This window comes from Alternaria ventricosa, assembly GCF_023758065.1.
Source record: "Alternaria ventricosa strain BMP 2768 chromosome Unknown scaffold_6, whole genome shotgun sequence".
NCBI classification, from domain to species: Eukaryota; Fungi; Ascomycota; class Dothideomycetes; order Pleosporales; family Pleosporaceae; genus Alternaria; species Alternaria ventricosa.
The window spans coordinates 1,014,657-1,036,014 of record NW_026055686.1 but is presented as its reverse complement, the minus strand read 5'-3'; the positions used below and the strand labels follow the sequence as shown (position 1 = coordinate 1,036,014).

At 54.5% G+C, this 21,358-nt stretch overlaps 8 protein-coding genes across 8 annotated transcripts; 4 read left to right on the top strand and 4 right to left on the bottom strand.

Moving 5' to 3' along the window:
• Positions 1-3: 3 nt before the first annotated feature.
• Positions 4-864, bottom strand: J4E93_004432 (uncharacterized protein; the record flags this gene model as incomplete). Its single annotated transcript, XM_049342360.1, has 1 exon — positions 4-864. One exon carries the CDS (start codon positions 862-864, stop codon positions 4-6), a length of 861 nt encoding a protein of 286 aa, XP_049200512.1.
• Positions 865-2,101: 1,237 nt separating this feature from the next.
• J4E93_004431 (uncharacterized protein) lies at positions 2,102-2,994 on the bottom strand (the record flags this gene model as incomplete). The annotated part of the gene is made up of 2 exons (XM_049342359.1): positions 2,102-2,176; positions 2,227-2,994. 2 exons carry the CDS (start codon positions 2,992-2,994, stop codon positions 2,102-2,104), a joined length of 843 nt encoding a protein of 280 aa, XP_049200511.1.
• A 345-nt stretch (positions 2,995-3,339) lies between these two features.
• J4E93_004430 (uncharacterized protein) lies at positions 3,340-4,372 on the top strand (the record flags this gene model as incomplete). Its single annotated transcript, XM_049342358.1, has 2 exons — positions 3,340-3,353; positions 3,412-4,372. 2 exons carry the CDS (start codon positions 3,340-3,342, stop codon positions 4,370-4,372), a joined length of 975 nt encoding a protein of 324 aa, XP_049200510.1.
• A 173-nt stretch (positions 4,373-4,545) lies between these two features.
• J4E93_004429 (uncharacterized protein) lies at positions 4,546-7,892 on the bottom strand (the record flags this gene model as incomplete). The annotated part of the gene is made up of 4 exons (XM_049342357.1): positions 4,546-7,382; positions 7,555-7,617; positions 7,666-7,755; positions 7,811-7,892. 4 exons carry the CDS (start codon positions 7,890-7,892, stop codon positions 4,546-4,548), a joined length of 3,072 nt encoding a protein of 1,023 aa, XP_049200509.1.
• Positions 7,893-8,236: 344 nt separating this feature from the next.
• On the top strand, positions 8,237-9,368 carry J4E93_004428 (uncharacterized protein; the record flags this gene model as incomplete). The annotated part of the gene is made up of 3 exons (XM_049342356.1): positions 8,237-8,421; positions 8,513-9,233; positions 9,282-9,368. 3 exons carry the CDS (start codon positions 8,237-8,239, stop codon positions 9,366-9,368), a joined length of 993 nt encoding a protein of 330 aa, XP_049200508.1.
• Positions 9,369-10,378: 1,010 nt separating this feature from the next.
• J4E93_004427 (uncharacterized protein) lies at positions 10,379-14,392 on the bottom strand (the record flags this gene model as incomplete). Its single annotated transcript, XM_049342355.1, has 4 exons — positions 10,379-10,579; positions 10,671-11,048; positions 11,108-13,765; positions 13,811-14,392. 4 exons carry the CDS (start codon positions 14,390-14,392, stop codon positions 10,379-10,381), a joined length of 3,819 nt encoding a protein of 1,272 aa, XP_049200507.1.
• Positions 14,393-15,070: 678 nt separating this feature from the next.
• On the top strand, positions 15,071-17,864 carry J4E93_004426 (uncharacterized protein; the record flags this gene model as incomplete). Its single annotated transcript, XM_049342354.1, has 5 exons — positions 15,071-15,275; positions 15,437-15,549; positions 15,600-15,674; positions 15,720-17,729; positions 17,778-17,864. The coding sequence occupies 5 exons, from the start codon at positions 15,071-15,073 to the stop codon at positions 17,862-17,864; spliced, it is 2,490 nt and encodes an 829-aa protein (XP_049200506.1).
• Positions 17,865-18,679: 815 nt separating this feature from the next.
• Positions 18,680-20,245, top strand: J4E93_004425 (uncharacterized protein; the record flags this gene model as incomplete). Its single annotated transcript, XM_049342353.1, has 1 exon — positions 18,680-20,245. One exon carries the CDS (start codon positions 18,680-18,682, stop codon positions 20,243-20,245), a length of 1,566 nt encoding a protein of 521 aa, XP_049200505.1.
• Between the last annotated feature and the right edge of the window lie 1,113 nt (positions 20,246-21,358).

Here is a 21,358-nt window from a genome sequence, read left to right as displayed (position 1 = left end):
ACCTTATACAGTCCTCAGTACCTTTACCCCAGTCATCTCAGCCATATCATATATCGCGTCAACTACCCGATCAACGTCCATGCTCTTAAGCGGTATCCGATGTGCGCCTTCCCATTCTACCAATGTCACCGTACAGTCCTCGCAATACTCGTGTAGTAATTTTCGATGAAGGTGCAGTCCTGGATCCGCCATGCCGTGGACATGCAATGTGGGTTTATGCAGTGTAGCCTCCTCGTCCACCTCTCTGCAGAATTGAAACCCTTCCGATATGTCACCTGCACTCACAAGTGCCTCGCTCTTCATAAGCTCAGGGTTCAGATTGCTCAGAGGCGCTCGACCAGCCAACAGTATCCCGAACCTCCACCTTATGCCCGAGATTCCCGTGATACCAGTAGCAATCTTCGTGCCTTCTTTGCGCGCTTGTGTTTCCCTCGCTTGTTGTTCAAGCAGCAGGCTTGCGGATAGCTTCGCCCCTTGACTGAAGCCCATCAAGCCTACCCACTCGCCTGTGCCGCCTTCTCGATCGTCGTCCTCCATTGCTGTGCGCATCGCGTATCCGATCTCTTCAATACATGTGTCCGCATCGATCTCAGGGTGTTCGGGAAGCCATCGTAGCCAGCGTCGGAATGGCGCGTAGTCGCTGTACACGCCGATGATGTCTGAGTGTGGATCGCAGAAAAAAGGGCCGTCAGCCCATACGAGACGGAAGGAGTGTTGGAGATGGCGAATGAGGGATCGCGATTGCGCTTTGAATATAGCGGCGTTGACGCCGCCGCCATGCAGACAGAGGATTCGAGGGAGAGATCTCGTGTCGGGCTTCGTTGGCGGTATCTTTGAAACTGGCTGTGAGTACGTTGAGGGCATGTTCGCTGTTATCTGTTCTTTTTACTCGAGGTGTTCGCGATCAATCGATAAACGGCCGAGCCGAAGCCTTGAAGGGTAATGGTTAGAGATTAGTACCGTGAACTGATCAAAATCCAACGTGGGGGCGAGCAGGTCATGCTTCCACAAGGCTGACACCCAGATAAAGCAGTTCTGGCGGCATGCGACTGACTTGCCGTGCTTAGGGGTCGGAGTCCGAAGCGTGGTTGAAGACGTCCTACCGCTGCCCCTGCATACAGTCATGCTACTAGATGTGAGACACATATGGTGTGCAGTGCTCTCCAGAGCCTGTAACTGTCCAGACTAGAGTTTTCTCCCAAGGACTGATGATCTATGATGAAAAAAGAGTGTTGCGGTGAGGTTAGAATGGGCTGCGACGGGCGGGGAACCGTATCGGAACAGGAACGCGCTAGACGCTCATCGTAGAATTCGCGATCGATCTTGCTCCATGTCAACGAAACCATTACACGTTTCTGGCACCTATGCTCGCCTATGGGACTGATCGCTTTTCTCGTGTAAATCATCTTTTGAATGAACGTTGCCGAAGACATAATAGTAACGTTCTCCATCTGACTTGACCAGCACAGTATGTCTGCAATGAGGTACCAGAACGCGCTACCAGTGTTTCGAAAATTTCGTGAAACAACAATTTACTTTTTTGGATAGAATAGAACACAAACCATAGACGTAGCAAGGTTATGTTAGGCCTATTAACGCAAGGTAAGGTCAAACAAGCCAAGAGTTGTCTAGATTTGTGGGCAGAATGAAAGAAGTTTAAGATTCGGAAAGACTACCGAACAGTCCACTCTTCAATCCAACGCTCTACTGGCACCGACGAGGATCACCATGACATCGGTCAAGGTGTGCACAGAATGGGTACCCCCTGGCATAGCGTAACTGCCATCATCATTATTGCCTCCCAGATGCGCCTTTCGCGTGTCTGGCTTCAAGATCCCTAGTATTCCCTAGGTTTGATCCCCTGTTCAGATTCCCCTGCTGCTCCTAGTATTTACATCCCTTTCGTTTCGTCGAGTTCGCGTGCTTTGTTCGTTGCATACCATCCAAAGAGTAGATTGAACACCCACCTACAAAAGACAATGAAGGTAGATGACCCAGAAGTCTACATTGCTTTAGAATGTGGCCGAGGTTCGGGTTTGGTCCCAATGTAGAGTGCAGGACAACTGTTCGAACCCTCCTCAAATGAGGTGGTTGCAACTCTCTAAGCCGCCGTCTTGGGGGCACCTGCGGCGTGCTGGGAAAGGAAATCGGGATCGTTCTCGAACTCTTCCTTGACCTGCGAATTGTTAGCGTATGTGCATGCGCAGGATATCATAATGGACTTACAATATCAAGACCGCCTACTAGCTCGCCATCCGCCCACAGTTGTGGGAAAGTTGGCCAATCGGCAAACTCCTTGAGTCCTTGCCGAACCTCGTCGTCGGCCAAAATGTTGAAGAAGCCGTACCTTATGCCCTTCTCACGCAGGATCGCCACTGTCTGCCGACTGAAGCCACACTGCGGCGAGCTTGGTGTGCCCTTCATGAACAGCATAACTGGTGCTGCCTTGACCAATTCGCCTAGCCTCCTGTGTAGCTCATCCTTGTTTGTCTGTTGTTCGCCCTCTCGGTGCTCGCCCGCGCTGTAGTCGGGTGCCGTCTTGGGGTCCTGTGAGCCAGGCGCGTACCCAGCGAGGTTCTTGCCTGTGCTATCCCCATTCTCTTGTGGTCGTGTGACGGTTTGCGCGGGCGGTAGACTGGACGATTGGCCGCTGCCGGCGCCGGCGTATTTCTCGACTGCGGCTCGTACCTTGGATGCGTCTGAGCCTGACACTGTCTCCAGAGTCTTGCCATCTTTCTGTAGGACAATGTATGGGACCGCTGTGACGTCGTACTGCTCAGAGACCTCGGGCAGCTCTTCGGCGTTGAGGGAGAGGAACTTTATCGGCGCATCGGCGGGGTATGTGCTGGCGAGCGTCTTCAGGATGACGCCCATCTGCTCGCATGGCTTGGCCCATGGCGCGTGGAAGTAGATGATGGCGAGTGTGGAAGGTGGGAGCGCGGATACGGTCGACTGGAACGCCGACTCATCGGGCATCTCCTGCATGGTGGCCATGGTGCTGGTCGGGTATATCGAAGGATGGGCGGATGCGAGTATGGGAGCGGATTTGCTGTCAATGGTAGTTGCCTGGCTGACCTATGGGCGTGGTGTCGTCGTGATCTGGGGGTTGTATGCGACGAGAGTGCTGGAAGGATGGTATGATCTGATTAATATTTAGTTGCCGCCCGAAGGAAAGCGCCTGTGAAATCACGTCAGAGGCCGAATTGCGGAATCACCCCGCCATGGCCTGCTTCTCCGTTATCAGATCGGCGAAACGTGTCTCCGGCGCCGTTGATCCCGGGAACTTTTTTGTTAGCCAAGATTTCGGCATCAGCAACCAGCCCAGATAACAACGACAGGATGTTGAAGACGGTGTACGTAAAGACGACTATCGCTTCTGCACGTATGAGCGACTCTAACATGACACTCTAGCAAACCCAAGAATGCCCGCGCCAAGCGCGCAATGGCAAAGCGCGAGCCGCAACAAAACGAGAACCCCAAGACCACGCTCTTCGTCTCCGGCCAGAAGACCTCTCAGATCCTCAAGCTCGCCGTCGCCGACCTCTGCACAATCAAGCGACCCTTCATCGAGCGCTTCACTAAGAAGAACGACATCCACCCCTTCGACGATGCAACTTCGCTCGAGTTCTTCTCCCAGAAGAACGACACCTCGCTCCTCGTCCTCTCTCTGCACTCAAAGAAGCGACCACACTGCTTGACACTGGCAAGAACATTCTCATACAAGATGCTGGACATGCTGGAGCTGTACATCAACGCAGAGACTTTCCGGACACTCCAGCAATTTAAGAACAAGAAGCCTTCCATCGGCCTCAAGCCACTAATCAGCTTCCACGGCACCGTCTTCGAGGACCCCAACCAGACCAAATACACACTAGCCAAGAGTCTGTTCATCGACCTGTTCAAGGGCCAAGACGCAACCGAAGTCGACGTCGAAGGCCTCCAATACCTCATCTCCGTCTCCGCCGAAGAACCCACCGACGCGCTGCCCAACCCGCAAATAAAACTCCGCTTCTACCTCCTCCGCACCAAGCGCTCAGGCCAAAAGCTACCACGCATCGAAGTCGAGGAGATGGGCCCGCGCATGGACTTTACCCTCGGCCGCGAGATGTTCCCTGACCCGGATATGATGAAGCAGGCGCTGAAGAAGCCCAAGGGTGCTGAGCCGCGCACCAAGAAGAACTTCGACACCGATATGATGGGTGACAAGGTGGCCAAGGTGCATCTTGGCAAGCAGGACTTCGGCAACCTGCAGACAAGGAAGATGAAGGGTCTCAAGCGAGGAAGGAACGAGGACGACGAGGAGGTTGGTGTCGAGGACACGGCGAGTGAAGGCGAGGAGGAGGAGAAGACGCCCAAGAAGGCCAGAGTATGAAATGGAACAAGACATGAGATGTAACTGCATGGGCGGCGTTAATGGTGCCTCTGGCGTTCAACTGTTGGGTGAGACTATACCAATCTGCACGTTTGTAGCAAGTCATAGGCGTCTCAAAAGTCGAATTGATTCGAGTGATCTTCGGCGTCTACGTTTACTGTCATGTCTACTCTCTAATCGTCATCCGGCTCATCAGCCAGTAACCACTTCGCTCGGCATTTCACTGCCGCGCTCCTAACATCTCTCTTCCCATCATCCAGCGCAGCGATGAGTCTCCGAACGACTTCTCTCCTGTACCCCAGTATCCTCTCTTCCTTGAACTTCTCTGCTACCAGGTGCAGACACTTCAAAGCTGCTGCTCTCACTGCTGGCGGTGGTGGCGTAGCTTTATTCTCCTTGGTGACGGTAGCATTGTTCAAAAGACGAGAGATGAGTGCACCAGCATGCTCTTCTAGCACTTCCGGCTTCTCTGTGAGGGTCGAAGTGAGAGTACCGATTGCGGCCTCCTTGACAACGTCCACGCCCTTGAGGTCCAGAGATTGGAGAAGCAGGGTAACGAGCTGTCCAACTTCCTCGACTACTATCTCAAATGGCATCCATCTCAGTGCTCCGCTCAGTGCGATAAGGTAGTTGGGCTTCGTCTGGGCATCTGCTTCTCGGAATGATTTTGTGATATTCGGTACCAGTAACGCAAAGCTCTTATGCTTATGTAGACCGAGGATCTGGCAGTGGTTTTCCTTGGTGAGAAGGTCGTCAGGTTGCAGAAGTGTTGTGAAACCTTGCGCGACGGTACTGCCATACTTCGGATGTGATAGCAGGGACAGGAGTGTTGGATACAATGTGTTCAGCGCAGGGCTGCTCCGCAATACAATGCCCTTGAGGCACGCGAAGATGATGCGTATCCGTGGCGGATCAAGCTTCTCCGGGTTGAGAAGGTCAAAGTCTGCGATTAGGGGGTCCATACATGTCTTGAGTGCGGCAGAGGTATAGTACTTGTTAATGATGAGGGACATTTGTCGAAGGGATGCTGATCGGACGGGTAGAGATAGCGAGGCTTGTTGGGCGTAGTTTGCTAGAGAAGATATCAAGACTTGTAGTTCGCAAGGTAGTGTCGCATCCTTGCGTAGGGAAGCGAGGAGGTGTGTAGAGACAATCATCGTCTTGTTCGCTTCCCCACCGGCGTCGAGACTGAAGGGTGGGAGTTCGGTTTGTGGCTTGCCACGGAACAAGGTGTACAGCTCCGCAGCAACATTATTCTGCTGTTCAGTGGGAAGGTACCTGATGATCAAGTTGCATATGCGGCCGACAAGGTCAAGTGTGGTCTCGTCGTCAAAAGCCGCTGGATGTGTTTCATCAGAACTCGATGCGCGTTCGATGAGTGGCAACGCGATGTCCCTGTAGTAATTAGAGCTGTCTGAGCCCTGCGACAGCTTGGTCTCGCCCTTCTTAAGGGCATACAACATCGCGGAAATTAGCGCGACAATGTATGTAGAAGAAGCACCCTGTTGTACTGCAGCGCTGAACTTGTTCTTGAGTCGCAATATGACGGTGTCAAATACCTGCTCCTCGCTGGCCAGCTTGGCGAAGGCTTCGAGAACGGTCGAGTAGCTTTTCGACCCGTCCGCGTCAGTGTCTGGAAGTTGCGCAAGGAAAGCCGGGAATGCTTTCTCGACTACGACTTGTGGCTTCTGGTGGGCAATCTCAACGATACCGTTGATCGCTGCTTCCTTAACCTCATCCTTTCCATGTGATTCTTCGTGGATGACAGTGGAATGCAGAAGCTGAATGATTCTGCCGATATCGTCATCGCTGAGTAGTCCCCGCGCTTTCGATAGCTGGATAAGTCCATCAAGACAGACTAGTCTAAACGACACTTCTTTGGCTGGGGCTGTCTCGAGACCGTTCAACATGACTTCTAGCGCTTGGTCTCGGAACTGAGCCAGCGCGTTGTTGCTGACTTCTTCTCCACCAGGGCCCATCTTTCTCCAGTCACCATACACGTCGATGTTGGCTTTTACGAGCTGAACAAGAACTTCCAACAGGCCTCGACGCTTTGCCATGGTATCGGCTGTCTGGAATAGGAGGAAGAGGTTCGGTAACACTCCGGCCAGCACGAGGCTAGTGACTTCGGGAGACACATTGGCGATGCTTTCGAGAAACCTTGCGGAAGCCTGGGATTGCTTCGTGGGCGCATCTTCGAGGTGTTCGTTGCACTCCTTGATAACAGGTTTGAGATACGCATTGAGTGATCCTGGGGTGCCCTTCGATAGTGTCCGTGCAATTGCTGCTAAACCTGCAAGCGCTTCCTTCGCCAGGTCTTCCTCTTGCACATTCAAGACTTCAAACTTCAACGCGTCCCATAACGTGACCGCGTATAAAGATACTGTCCTTGGTCCGTATTCAGTCACTGAGGCGGTGATCGTCGATAGAACGTCTCGCTTGGTGTTCATAGACGTAGAATCGAGCTTGTCCAGAAGCGCAGGGAACGCATATGGCGCAAAGTCGGCCGTGGATGAAATGCAATCCCGCAAGCGATCCTTCAAGTCCTGCGCCGTGATGCCATAGGGATCATCAGGTGGCGGTCTGAAGGTAATTGGGAAGTAGTTGAAGACTGCGTCAAACAGGTCCTGTGCATCTCCGCCAATGTTCCATTCCGTCATTGGAACCCTGAGTATCGAAAAGACGACCATCAGATTCCGGGGATCCTTTTCCCCGTCAAAGTATGATATGAAGCGTCCCAAGAAGTCTGGTGTCGCATCGTGGTGGGCTCGGATGGCGTCGCGGTATTTCGCCATGAGCGTATCGATTAGGCGCAGTACCGGGTAGCGTTCGCTCTGCTGCTTGTATTGTCGTAGCGGATGTGTGTTGTTGAGGAGTGCCTCAACGATGCTGACTACCCGTTGGTCATCCCATTTCCCCAGCTCTTCGAGTGCCATTAGTGCCTTTGCGCATGACCCGAGGCCTTCGTTGTCTTCGGTTCGGGAAAGGGTGAAGTCGCAGAGCAGGTTCCCTAAGCTTCACGTTAGCCCAGTCCCATCTCATGACACGATGCTCTCGTCCTAGAAATGCAACCCATATCTAATGCTCCGGCCCGGTTCCAATGGTTGTCATGGTCTGCGATATGCGATGGATATGTACGGGAAGCAATATAGTATGGGCTGAGCGATCGCGGGTTCACGTACGTTGCTGGAGGGAGAGAACCTTCTGTGGGACGGCTGCGAGTACCTCCGCAAGGTACGACATTGCTACGATGAATTAGCCGAGCTCCTACTAGATTCCAAAGCGATACGTACTCTTCGACCGTGTGGCCCCATCTTCGCTGTTCAGGTACTCCCCAAGGTCAGTGACCAGGCTGATAAGCTTCAATTCGCCATTCTTCAGTCCTGTCCACAATCAGCCCTCATCCCACCAGATGCCCCGCCGGAACCTCGTACATACGCGTCGCGCTCCGTTGAGCAGTCGCTGTTGCTTCTTTCTTGTTCCTATCAAAGTCCAGCAGATACTGCTGAGCATCTGACATGTTGATGGTCGCGGGTGCGGTATATTGCAATGTGTTGCCGTATGCCTCGAAGCACGCGATTCAGAAAGTTGCAGAGTTGCGGCAATGACGTTACGGAGTTGCGGTGCTGCTGATTGGCCGGTATCGGAATGGTGGGGCGGGTCGCGCAAAAAAAGTTAATGGGAAGTGTCGGCAGTGAGGAAAGTGTGTTTAATTGACCCGATGGGAGAGGCTTGACTGGTCCCTGTGGCCCCGTGCTGTGGAATAAATCGTCTTCTCTGGACCGACTCATATCTTGGATCTACTATTCCAACCGTCGACTATTCCGCTGCCCATCATCCCCAGAACAGCAAAGTTACCCCGCCATGGCCGACGATAAACCTAACTGCAAAGTCATCCTTGCGAACAACATCGCCAAGGGTCTTTTGGACGAGGTGCGCGATGGTCTGAGCAAAATTCCGCGCAAGCCGCTACTCGTTGGCTTCCTCTCCAGCGCAGATCCTGCCGCGAGGGTATACGCAGAATGGACAGGCAAGACTTGTGTTGAAAAGTGAGCAAGTCCACAAGTCAATGCTGACTTCTACCATGGCTGAGCCTTTGGCTGGATGTCGGGTGAAAGCCGCCTACTGACCTCATTGTAGTGGCTTCGCATTTGACCTGCGCGAAGTCGACCGCGAGCTCCTTGAGGACCGCCTCATCGAAGCGAACAACGACGCTGCCGTGGACGGCATCATTGTCTACTACCCCATCTTCGGTAACCGCCAGGATCAATATCTCCAGCAAATTGTCTCCATCGACAAGGATGTCGAAGGACTGTCGCATCGTTACATTTTCAACATGTACCAAAACATTCGCTTCCTTGACCCTGCCAACACCAAGAAGAGCATCTTGCCTTGCACACCCCTGGCCGTGATCAAGATCCTGGAGTACCTGAGAATCTACAACACCATCCTGCCATACGGTAACAGACTGCACGGACGCACCATTACCGTCATCAACAGAAGCGAAGTGGTAGGTAGACCACTCGCAGCACTACTTGCAAACGACGGTGCCCATGTCTACAGCGTGGATATCAGCGATGTGCAAGAATTCACACGAGGCGTTGGTCTACGAAAGCGAAGGCACGAGGTGGTGGAGAAGCCTGGCTGGACCCTCAACGACTGCCTCCCACTTAGCGATGTAGTCATCAGCGGTGTACCTGGAGACAAGTACAAGGTGCCACTCGAGTTGATGAGGGATGGAGCCGCATGCATCAACTTTTCCAGTGAGAGGAACTTCACGCCCGAGGTCAAGGAGAAAGCCTCCATCTACGTTCCTGCCATTGGCAAAGTCACTATTGCGGTGCTCTTGAGGAATCTGTTGGTACGTAATCATGCGTCTAGCTACGGGACTACACTAACATTATTACAGCGCCTCGCGCAAAACAAGATTGATGCTGCTGCTCAGGGCGTGGATGAGAAGTCCTCGGCTGAGCCAGTGATTCAGTCGACCGCATAGACATGTATTCATCATTCTGCATCGTGTCCTCATTTTGATACCCTATAGAAGGCACGCGTGCCATAACAAAATTCGCTCGTCATCCAGCGTTTCTGAGTCTGTGCTTGTACCTGGTCAATGTCCAATGTCACGCAGCATGGAGTAGACTCGACCGTCATTCAGAGTCCCCGATCTCGTAAAAGCAAAGCCATCATATTAAAGTCGGGCAAGAAATTGCACAAGGATTTGTGACTGAAAAATACCAACCATTTGATCAAGGAAGGTAGGATTAACCCATTGAGTCCACATGACCCAGCCAGGAAGAAACCAAATTGAGAACAGTAAAGGTATAAACAAGGTGCGAAATTCGTTACATGATTGAACGCCACGCTAAATGTGAAATCAAGACGCTTCCGGCGGCATGGGCACAGGCACGCTCTCCACCTTGATCTCCGGTTGCGGCGGCTCGTATACATCGCTCTCTGCCTCAGGTGCCGCTCGCCTAGGTAAGGGTCTTTCCCTTTCTTCGTAGTACATATAGTCGTCAGGGCGACTATTGTATCTCTGTGGTGCGGGTCTCTCGTATTGGACCGGGACATAGCCATATGAGTCATGTTCATATCGGTGAGGCTGATGTGGCATATACGGGGCCCGATACCTGGTGTCACCACGTACACGAATGACCTCGTAGTCATGCATGGGATGCCCGTACTCGTCAACATAAACTGGCTGTGGACCGCGTGGTTCGTCGTAACGATATCGTGGTGGTGAGTACCCGTGCGCATGTGGATGCAGACGGTCTTGCACAGAGACGTATCCGCGGGGATGACGGCGGGCAGGTGGATAGAACCCTTCGTCTTGTACAGACTGATCAATGCTGTGCTCTCGAGAATACGCAGGCTCGTAGTCAGGCTCAGCATTGGGCTGCGGTGTTTCTTGTTGATCGATGCGACGCTTTTGTTCTTCATATCTCCGACTTTGCGATCGGCTCATGCTAGAACCACGTCCGTAGGGATCTTCCCGCGCGACACTCATATATCGATGATATCGAGACGGTCCCCGGTTATCATTAGGCCGATCTCTTCGGCGTTGAGGTCCAGCCCTTCGTGGCGGACCGCTTGGTCCAGACATTGGCATCCGATACCCGTTGGATTGATAGTCGTCATATCGGGAGTTGTTGGAAACAGTGGAAGGAGCTCGAGGATGTGGGGGCGCAAGTGGGCGAACAGGTGCTGTTACATCTGCTGGTGCAGGAGCTTCTGGAGGCGGAGGCGTGTAACGAGGCCCATCCCCGTTTTCCTGTGCTGGTGCAGCAGCGTCTACTTCGGACTGTGGTTGTGGCTGTGGGGGTTCGTTCTCTGCTAGGAACCGATCTGCTGCAGATTGCCCTTGAGGTGGACTGGCATCCCTTGACTGACGCTCGTTCATGAACCGGTATTCGGGCCGATGATCATCATCTTCATAGTATCGAGCCTGGCGGGGATAGGCACTGTATTCCCGACTACCGTGGCTTCCTTCCCGCGGATGTGCGTAGACCACGTCCTCGGGTGGTCCATAGAATCGCTCTTGCTCGCGGAACGCTGTTCGGCGGCCGGTGTAATCCTCATATGTAGGACCTGCATGGATGATCCTTGGGCTGGGGGCGTACTCCACGTACTCCCGGGGGCGGTGATAGCCGTCATCAAGGTGATCCCTCGGCAGCTGGCAGACAAAGATGTTAGTTTCACTAATGTTTCTGCGGAGTTTTGTAAATCACGTACATAGTATCGCGGCTCAGCATAATGGTGCTGCCTACGTTCTGCGGGCGAGCTCTCTCGATATGAACGTTTCCTGTTCATGGAGCCTGACGCCTCATTCGATTCGCCGGCAAGGCTTGGTCGAACAGGCTCATAACCAGCCTCCAGCGGTTTGGGTGGTAGCGCCGAATTTGCTTCTGCTGCTTTCATAACAGAGTTGGGGCGTGCTATTCCCTCACCAGCAACATCGGCTGCACCAGTCGTTTTGTCGGAATCCTTTGGCCCTGACGAGGCTGGGGAAGCTAATCCATGGCTATCAATTACGCCGATCTTAGGCAGTGGCATAGGAAACAAGCTGGGAAAGACGGTCGCTATCATTAGCAGCTTCTCGTCGTCCATGCCTGGGGCGTGTATGAGACCAGAAATGAACCGTTCGCTTGGAAGCTCGATCATGTGTTCCTTCCAGTCCAGAGGGGCAACAGGCATTCCGTGGCCAGGCATTGGTTGCTGAAAAGGCAGATGCTGGCTCCTGAAGTGCGATAACAGGCCGAGGACAGTATAGGTTGTTCTTTCCTCCGACTTGGAGTAGAAGGAACCCCCTAAGTTGTGCGAGGCGCCCGTCTGACAAGCTTTGCATGAGAGGCCTGGTGCATTCTTCAAAGCCTTTGGCATCTCATGATTAGACAGAGCGTCAATGAAGTGGTTCAGGTTCGGTTCATGATTGAACTCTACATGAAACTTGGAGATGACGCGATGCAGCAACACATAGATCCGGAGGCTATTCGGCATGTCTTTGATCCCCGAGGTGCGTTTCCAGATGTCCTGGGTCATGTCGATGACGGTACTTACTTGCTTGTCAAACGAGCTAGTACTTTGGCCAGTATCTTCTGTACCGCTAGGAGCGATCTCAGGAATTCCTTGGCTAGGTGGTGGCATGTTGGGTGGTGGTGGAGCTATGGCATTGTTGATCATCGCTGGAGAAGTCAGGTAAGGGTTTTGGGCCGCATGAGCACCATAGCCCGGGGGACCCATTGCTTGATGTGCATACATATCCACGGGTGTCGCATATGGCTGGGGATACTCGAAGCCAGAAGGAACCTGTGGTGGAGCGAATGGTCCATTGTACTGGCCTCCATAGTTGTACGGACCAGGACTCGCCTGTGGATGGTGAGTTGGCATGTGAGGTGTTGATGTCCCTGCGCGTGAGTATCCGCCAAAATAGCCACCAAACCCATTCGTACTAGAAGAGGGATGATGGCCATGTTGAGGTTGCTTAACAGAGAGAGGATCTGGGTGGAACGGAGTCTCCTCTGGCCACTCGGCTTCTCTCCATGCAACAACCACGTTTCCTGAACTGAAGGCAGCAGTATGTTTGGCTCCGTAGTGCTGCGTGACGCCCTCGAAACCATAGTACTTATTGTTGTACTCGCATCCGCTGCCATGGCACAGAAAGATGTCCTTCCGGAATGGTTCTGTCAAAGGCTTGATCTTGTTGTCGTACACCCATTTCATGTTATCCAGGACGAGCCTGGGCCTAGTAGTCATATTGTCAGTAGAAGGCTGCGTATGTTGTCCGGGATGATCAGAGTCCTGTTCGGGTTCCTCAGCATAGTATGTGCGACGCACGTGAGCAAGGAGGTCGGCCGCAAACTTTGGGCTGTTGTCGTAAGTGACGGCGCTGCCATGGTCCCAGCTCTGATTAATGAAGTCGTCGGCGATGGCTTCGAGTCTGTCGCGGATGGGTCGTTGCGACTCTTCCCACTCTCGGTCCATGACTTCTCTGGCCTCCTTGGAATTGGCGTCGGTGTGGCGGCGGTCGGCAGCTTTTGTGGGAAACGAAGCAGCCCGAGCCACGTGGTCGGCTTCTGCTTGTTGGGCAGCAGGGAGCTGAGCGATCAAGCGGGGTTGGAGCACACTCCATGCGTAGTCGTTCATTGGCTGTGAAATTTGGATAGCCGCTTTGAACGAGTCCATGTGGCGCAAGACGTTGGGAGCGATAGGAGGGTCCATTTGCTGACACCGGCGTTCTATGTCGGTCTTCCGGGTCGCCTTGGCCTCGTTTGCATCGTGTAGGTTTCTCTGGCCAGAAGGGGTAAAAGCCTGTGGTGGAACAGTAGGCGGTCGCGCTTGCGCATGCTGCGACGATGGTGCTACACCTGTTAGGGAGGGGACTGGAGAGGTGTTGTTGACATATCGAGAGGCATCGCCATGTGTGGCAGCAAATGAGACAGCAGAGGTATACTTACTCGCTGGAACCGGAGCATGAATGATGGGAGAGGGAGTCCGACGAGGGGGTGATTTGGACGGGTCCTTGTGTGACGTGGCGGCATGCGAGGGAGCTGCAGATGAAGCGCGCTTCGCACGCTCGTGCTCCTCCATCCACCGGTTCTTGACCTCCCAGCGTTCCCAGTTCTCGGCGACTTTCATGCGTTCTTTTCCGCGAGCATCGAGTCCTTTGGACCACTCCTCAGCTGCGGCAGGGCCACGGCTGATGGCCTCATTCATCTCCTGCGTGATCTCCTCGACATGCTTCTTGTAGTAGAACTTGGCAATGTCGACGTCGGCCGGCGTATTCGCAGATTGCAGGGTGTATGCCGGAATGTAGTGCTGGTCGCTAGTGAGGAGGGCGAACGGGAGGGCGGGTCGCAGAGCGGAGGCAGCCGAGAACAGAAGGCTCGCGTCCTATACATGTCAGTCGTGACCGGGGAAGAGGAAGGTGCAACTCACCGTCTGGCATTGTTTGAGCAGGCACGGCCCGCAGGCTCTGATGGCGAAGGGCCAAATGACGCGGACGCCTTCCTTGCCGGGGCCCTTTTCCCATATGCGCTCGCCTGGAGTCAGAGAATCAAGCTTATTGCAGAACTGACATCTCCTGGACCAAGCCAGCTGCCACATGCGCAGCTCGGTGAAGCCTGGGAGCGGCTTCGGGGGCTTGGTACACATTGCGTTGCGGGCAGAGGCCCACAACGACTCGGACTTTAGGAGATGCAGACGGCCAGGATGCGACTTTGAAGTCGACAGACTGCGCACGTCTGTGAGATAGGATAGGAAAGATCGATTGACCTGGATCAATCGACCGAGATCTGCAAGCGAACAAAAAGAGAAAACATGCTGCCACAACTCGGGTGGTAGCTTCACGAGCGGCTTCGCGCTGCTGAGCTTGCGCTTCTTGTCACGCTCATGGGGCGCATCCTCTGCCTTGCGCTTTGCGACAGGCGCGTCGCTCTGCGCAGCCGGCGCCTGGGGAGGATTCGCATCAGAGCCGTAGAAGTCGACCGACGACGCTGGGCTCGATCCGCGGTCCTCCATGGCGGCGCAGCCGTGCTGGGGCAGCGTTCACAACAGACTCATTGTCGGCATGCGCAGGCTAGAGACACGGAGACAGAGACATGCGATGAATGACGATGCGATGGAGCAGCGCGCGATGAGATGGAGCGCGGAAAAGGCGGTGCGCTGCGTGTGTTGGCGATGCTAGTGTTTGTCGTGGCAGAGTGGAGGTGAAGAGGGCTAGAGGGCTAGAAGGGCGTGGATATGGAGCCCGGGATGGAGCCTGGGGTCTAGGCGGCGGTTTGAAGGATGCAGAAAGCAGCTTTGGCATGCAGCAGAGGCAGGCAGTGCGAGGAGCTATGTCCAATCGTCACAGGTGAGGCGGACGAGGGTCTCCTTGAAGGTCGTTGGGCGCGCCGTCGGCACCGCTTGCCTGCCACCAGCGCCAGCGCCAGCCGCTCGAGGGCGCGGGCCAAGCATGACATAGCTGCCAGCTCTGCACACCGAACTTGTGGCCCGCCTGTGCTGACCTGCCCGACCCGACTAGGTTAATTCACGCCCAATTACACAGACACACATACGGGATACGCGTACGCTGCCTGTCCCACCACGCATCGTGCTAGCTGTCAATTCCGAGTGCTGCTTTTCCTCCACCTCCTCTTCTCCACCACTCCCCCAAGCTTCGTCTCCCACGACAGCTTCCCCTCCACGCCGCCCACCATGGCCACGCTCAACACCTCCAGCAACGGCCCCAACATCACCCGCAGCTACCAGAATGTCGTCAATGCCCCGGCGCCCTCTGGTCCCCAGGCCAGCTCGCCCACATACGGTCAATGGGCCGTCTTCACAGTCGCTGCCCCGCTTGTCAGCGCATTCCAGCAGGATGGCGGAAAAGAGAGCGTGCTGAAAGTGCAGAGCACCGGAGGTACGTGGAACAGCGCGGCACGCTTCCAATGGCCATCATTTTGCACTCGAGAGCTTGGGCTATGGCAAGGTGGCTGCCCAAGCTCGGGTGTCGGCACATCACGAAGCGCAGCACAGCGTGCAAGGCAGACATCACAGAGGACATGTGCTAATATTCTGCAGAGGGCGAGCTACTCGATCTGATAGACGAGTTCTCAGACGGTCGCATCCAGTTTGCATTCGTCAAAGTCAAGGATCCCAACACATCGCTGCCCAAGAACGTCCTGATAGCCTGGGTAAGCTCTCCGCCGCAGCTGCCGGGGATACAATGCTAATTCACACACAGTGCGGCGCAGGTGTTCCAGAGCGGACCAAGGGCTACTTTGGTAGCCATCTCACAGTTGTGTCCAAGCTGCTACATGTGCGTACTCCCACGGCCCCTCAATGCACGAGCTAATTTCCATAGGGATACCATGTCCAAGTTACCGCCCGTTCCGAAGACGACCTCAGCCCAGAGAAGATTGTCCAGAAAGTGGCAGACGCATCAGGCGCCAAGTACGGCGGCGGTGCCGATGTCCCTGCCTCGCGCGCCCCTCCGCCCGTTGCCGCAAAGAAGCCCGTCTTTACACCTACCTCGATAGGCGGCGGAGGCGCTGGCTTCAACCCACTCGGCCGCTCGCGTGCCCCTGCGCCAAAGGGCGATGAAGATGCGGATGGCTGGGGTGCTGATGCCCCGCAGGTCTCCAGATCCCAGCTGGAGAAGGTCGGAACTGCTTACACTCCCACCAAGGTCAACATGGCCGAACTCACCGCGAGAAAGGACGAATCCACCGGTTCCCAGCCCTCGGGCTCGCAGAATGACCGCCCTGAAGTCGTCAGGGGCGCATACCAGCCAGTTGGCAAAGTCGACATTGCAGCCATCCGAGCCCAGGCGCGCGATGCCAAAGACGACCGGCCCACTGTTGTCAAAGGCGCGTACGAGCCCGTCGGCAAGGTCGATATTGCGGCGATCCGCGCAAAGGCCCAAGCCGGTCCACCATCTTCTGGCATATCCCCAGCCGCGACAGGAGCGTCCAACAACGAAGAAGAGGAAGAGAAGCCGAAGTCCCTCGCAGAGAGGTCAGCAGCCTTCAGCGCCCAGCCTGAGCGCCTTACCAGCTTGCCGAAGCCCAAGGTTGCCAACAAGTTCGCTGGTGCGAGCACATTCACTGGCACCAAGGCTCCTACTCCAGGAGGGTTTGGTGCAAAGCCCGCTCCTCCGGCACCAATCGTCGGCGCCGCGAGCAAGACGTTTGCTGATCAAGGAGGAAAGACACCTGCTCAGATCTGGGCGGAGAAGAAGGCGGCTCGGGGAGAAGCCGTTCCTTCTTCTACTGCCGACGCTGGAAGCCGCCCAACTCCCCTCCAAAGCCAGCAGAGTGGAGGTGGTGGCTGGCAAAGTGGCTACTCCGGCAAATCATGGGCTCCTGTGCAGACCACCCGAACAGGTCAGTCTGCGACTAGCAACCTCAGCGAACAACGCACCGGTGGGGCACCTCAACAAGAAGAGCCAGCCTCTCCTGCAGCTGGTGGCGTAAGCTCGCTCAAGGACCGCTTCTCAGGTGCCGCCCCTATGGGAGCGCCAACTTCACGCCCTGTACCAGAGCCGCAAGCTTCCAGCCCACCGCCTCTCGATACGTCGAGCAAGCCCAATGCAGGCCCCAGGGGCGTTCCAATGCCAGGCTTGCCTACCCGACCCAAAGAGCCGGAAGCGGAGGAAGAGGATGTGCCTGCCACTCAACACCAGCGCATGCCATCTCCACCCCCTCAACCACCTCGCAGCCCGTCTCCCGAGCCTTCTGGCTCTCCTGTTCGTATTGCCATGCCCGTTGCTCGTGGGCGCGAACCAGAGGAGATGTCTCCTGCCGAGGAACATGCACCGCCTATGCCCGCGCGATCACTTGATCAAGCAGCCAGGCAAAATCGCGATATGTCTCCAGAGCCACAAGTTGAGGCCAAGGATCCTGCTCGTGGAGCTGGCGCAGCCGTTGCTGCTGCCACTTTTGGTGCTGCCGCAGTAGGAGGTGCCGCCGTCGGCGCAGCGGTCGCTTCCCATGACGATGACGATGACGATGCCGGTGGCTCCGGCAAGCGCGCAGTCATCCAATATGATTACGAGAAGGCGGAGGACAACGAGGTCGAGCTCCGTGAAGGCGAGTATGTCACAGACATCGACATGGTAGACGACGACTGGTGGATGGGCACAAACTCGCAGGGCGAGCGTGGTCTCTTCCCGGCCAACTATGTTGAGCTGGTCGAGGGCGACGATGCCACCGCTGCACCAGCACTGCCCGCGCACCCCTCGGCGACGCAAGAGCCCGAACCTGCTGCGGCACCATCACAGTCTGCTGGTCCTACAGCCACCGCTCTGTACGATTACGAAGCAGCTGAGGACAACGAACTGAGCTTCCCCGAAGGAGCCACAGTAACCGAACTTGTAAGGCTACTTGCACCACTGCTGAAACCGATGCTAATACTCTTGTAGCAATTCCCCGACGAAGACTGGTGGCTCGGTAGCTACAATGGCCAATCGGGTCTCTTCCCCGCCAACTATGTTGAGTTGAACGAGTAGGCCTGCTTGTTGCCATGAATTAAACCTGAGCGATTTGGAGTCAGCTCGCGTGGGCGATTTTGTTGTTGCATTACCACGCACTCGACTGGCTCAGTAGTCGCAAGACGAAATCCTGGTACAAATGTTGCGGCATACGGCCCTACCACTCCAGTCGCATTTCCAAACGATTTACATTGATAGGACCTACGCCGACAAAGATTCACTGGGTCAACCAGCATCTTCTTGTACATATCAAAATTTCAAAAGCGATTACCATGGCTCCAGTATTGGTCATACGCTAAACGAGATCATCAAGAGTGAGCACTCGTTGGATCTGCGTCCCAGCATCCCGTGTCGTCCTGCGTGGGTAAATGCTACCAGTCATTGCATATGCTTAAGCCCCCGAGTATCTTATTCTACGATGTTCTCAACGGCTGTTTTGATGTTCACTACACGTGGGCAAATTGGCTATTACTAAAGTCCACTTTCTATTTGGGTCTACACTATTGATGCCATGGTTTGCCTATAATCGTTACAGGATTACGATGGGAGTGCTCAAGCTACGTCCCACGGACTGAGGTGACTGTGCACCCATGATATATGTCCGCAGCAGCCTTATGATCATCTGAACCATGGATATCAAAATACGCATTTCTGGGCGAGGAAATTTTCACTCATGCATAAAACCATGTAGTAAGCTGCACCACTGCTGGTTCACTTCACAACCTTTCTCACCAGGATACTTGATTCTCAGGACGAACACAAACCACTACAACCACTTACAGCATAACAGAGAGTGTATCTTACATTTCTATCGGGCGACCGCAATGTTTCCCATGCCTATGACCAAGTTGGTCGCTCCGCTGGCGACCACAATGATCTCTTTGGCATGGCCCACTGCAGCCGGAATGGTTCTTCTTGCTGCTCTTATCGGCATGGTCTACAACGAACAGAAACTCAACGAAGCGATCTGTCGAGCCAATATTCAGGAGGAAGTACTCAAGGCTGCTCAAGCCGAGCTGTCTGAAGTCAAAGACGAACTCCACGCCTCCCAAACCAAGCCTACTAGTACTGACCTCTGCCTCGTCGGTACCAAATCCATTCTCGCCAACACCCAAATTGCGCTCAAACAGAGCGAGAAGGAAGTCGTCGCCCACCTCGAATTCCGTGATGGACTCGGTAGGGAGCTGTCCCAAGCGCGCCGCGAACGCGACCGTGCAGAAGGCATAATGACGTACCTTACCCAGGCGCTCGAGGAGTCTAAATGCAAGAATGCCTCCAAGGAAGATGAGTGCTATGAACTACAGAGCCAGATTCAGTTCAAAGCCAAAGAGCTCCAGTCCATGACACTTTCTCTGCACAACACCATGAAGGAGTTGGAGCGTGCAAACAAGTTTAGCCAGGAGGCGCAAGAGAAGATCGACGAACAACACGCGACGATCATGTCAAATGAAGAAAGCGCCAAACGTGTATCTACACAGCTTGGGAACCTGACCAGGGACTGCACGGCCTTGAAATCCGAAATTCGAAGCTTACATCTAGGATGGATGTCGAGGTGTGACGAGTCCTGGCGCGTGAGGAAAGTTCTCGAAGAAGAGAACAGACAGTTATACATCGAGAATGGATCTTGGGCGAAGAACAACGCCGGCACTATTCGTGCCATGCAATCTCGCGTCGACGAATTAGAGGGCGAGCTTGCAGAAAGCAGGGAGGAGAACGAGAACCTTGCCAGAGATCTCGAGATCATGGTTGAGCGCGTCGAAGGCTACATGGAGGAGATCGAGACCCTAGACCGAGAGGCTGAAGAGCGAGAGTGGAACGTCATCCAGGGCGAGATAACCGAGGTGGCTAGTGAAATGGGTGACAGCATCACTGATGAAGAGGAGGAGGAGCGCGAGGATTACGAACCAGAAGGGTACCACCTCTGGACCCTGGACGGAGACAGCGAGGACGACGCCACAGTATACGAACTCGATGAAGATAGCGAGGAAGAAACGCCAGAGTGGTTCATCCACGCGCCTACGGACACCAAGGGCATGCCTTACAAGCAGATGAGGGAGGACGCTTTGAAGATGAGGGAGATGATCAACGCTGAGACCGAGGAACTGAAAGAGTGGGATGAGGACAATGAGGCTGTGGCCAACGGTCAGGAGGAGAGCGAGAACTTCGAGGACCCGGAGGGCTTGGAAGAACAGCACACGGATGACGACACTTTCTCTCAGAGCGACAATGAGAGTCTGGACTCATGGGACTCGGACGGCGAACACTGGAGTGGGAGTGCTATCAAGAATAACACTCCATGGAACTCGTACATGGAGGATACGATGGATGAAGAAGATGAGGACTGGGGTATTGTACACACATGGGATTGCGAGCCCAGTACGGTGGTTTGTGATTGGTGATTGTCCCCGAGCTCTTCATGCGGCAAGGCTGTATGTGGTGCCCTCAACCGCCAGTCAGAAATCCGCTTTTAGTATTCATATAATGGGGTTGGGCATTGTTTGTTGAATGTGCTGGTTTTACAACGCAGGTACGGCGCGGCTGAAATCAGGTCTGGTATTGAACGCTGGCATCGGCCCTGTCTGATCACTATTCTCAAAATATAACTGTCTGCCCCTACTCTTGTTTCGGTGGAAATAGCTTGTGTACACGTCGCCATCATTCCAGTGCTCGTGCAAACATGGTCTATATAACCTAGCTACCACCACTACGTGATATCACCACAGCAATTCGCAAGTATGCATTTCATGTACACTCTCTTTACAGTATCGCTGGCGCTCAGCACAAGCGCACACCCCTTTATCACGGCCAGAAGCCTACCTCCAGAATCTGCATGGATGACCATATTGCTGCCTCCCAGCGCGACTACATCAGTCGTACCGCCGGCTGCTCCTTCTTCGAAACCAATGGGTCAGCCGCCGGGTATACCATCAAACAGCAATGGCCTTCCTCCTCACGCGCCGACAGCATTGCCAACAAGCTTTGCACCCACGTCTCTTCCCTCATTCGTGTTAGCCTCTACATCCACACCACCAAGTAACATTGCGACACCGGGAGTCCCAGTGGCGACCACGCATACTGTCCCGGCTGCACCTTCCAGCTCAGCAGTGCCTGTTGTGCCCACACCATCCTCATCCCCCACCTCCCCAACAAAGCCTTCGCCTTCAATGCTCCACGCTCAGATCTGCTCAACGGACGATAAGTGCGAAGACATTGCATTGCTTCCCCATGAGTGCCGGCTACTCACCACAACTCTGTAAGTCACAACTACCCGCGGACAGCGACTCCCAGCTGCTTTGGGAAACCTCTAACATATACAGTGGTACAACCGTACGTAAGGTGACTGTTCAGTGGCCAGCAGTATGCCTCTTTACCATGTAAGTTTCGTTTGCGTAGTAGACAAGACATATATTGATAGGCTCAGAATGTCGCAGTGCACTACGTATAAGTTTCTGGAGAATCCTGCATTATCCCTTGCGAGAGAAGTGGCGGGCGGTAGTGTTCCGGGCGGAAGC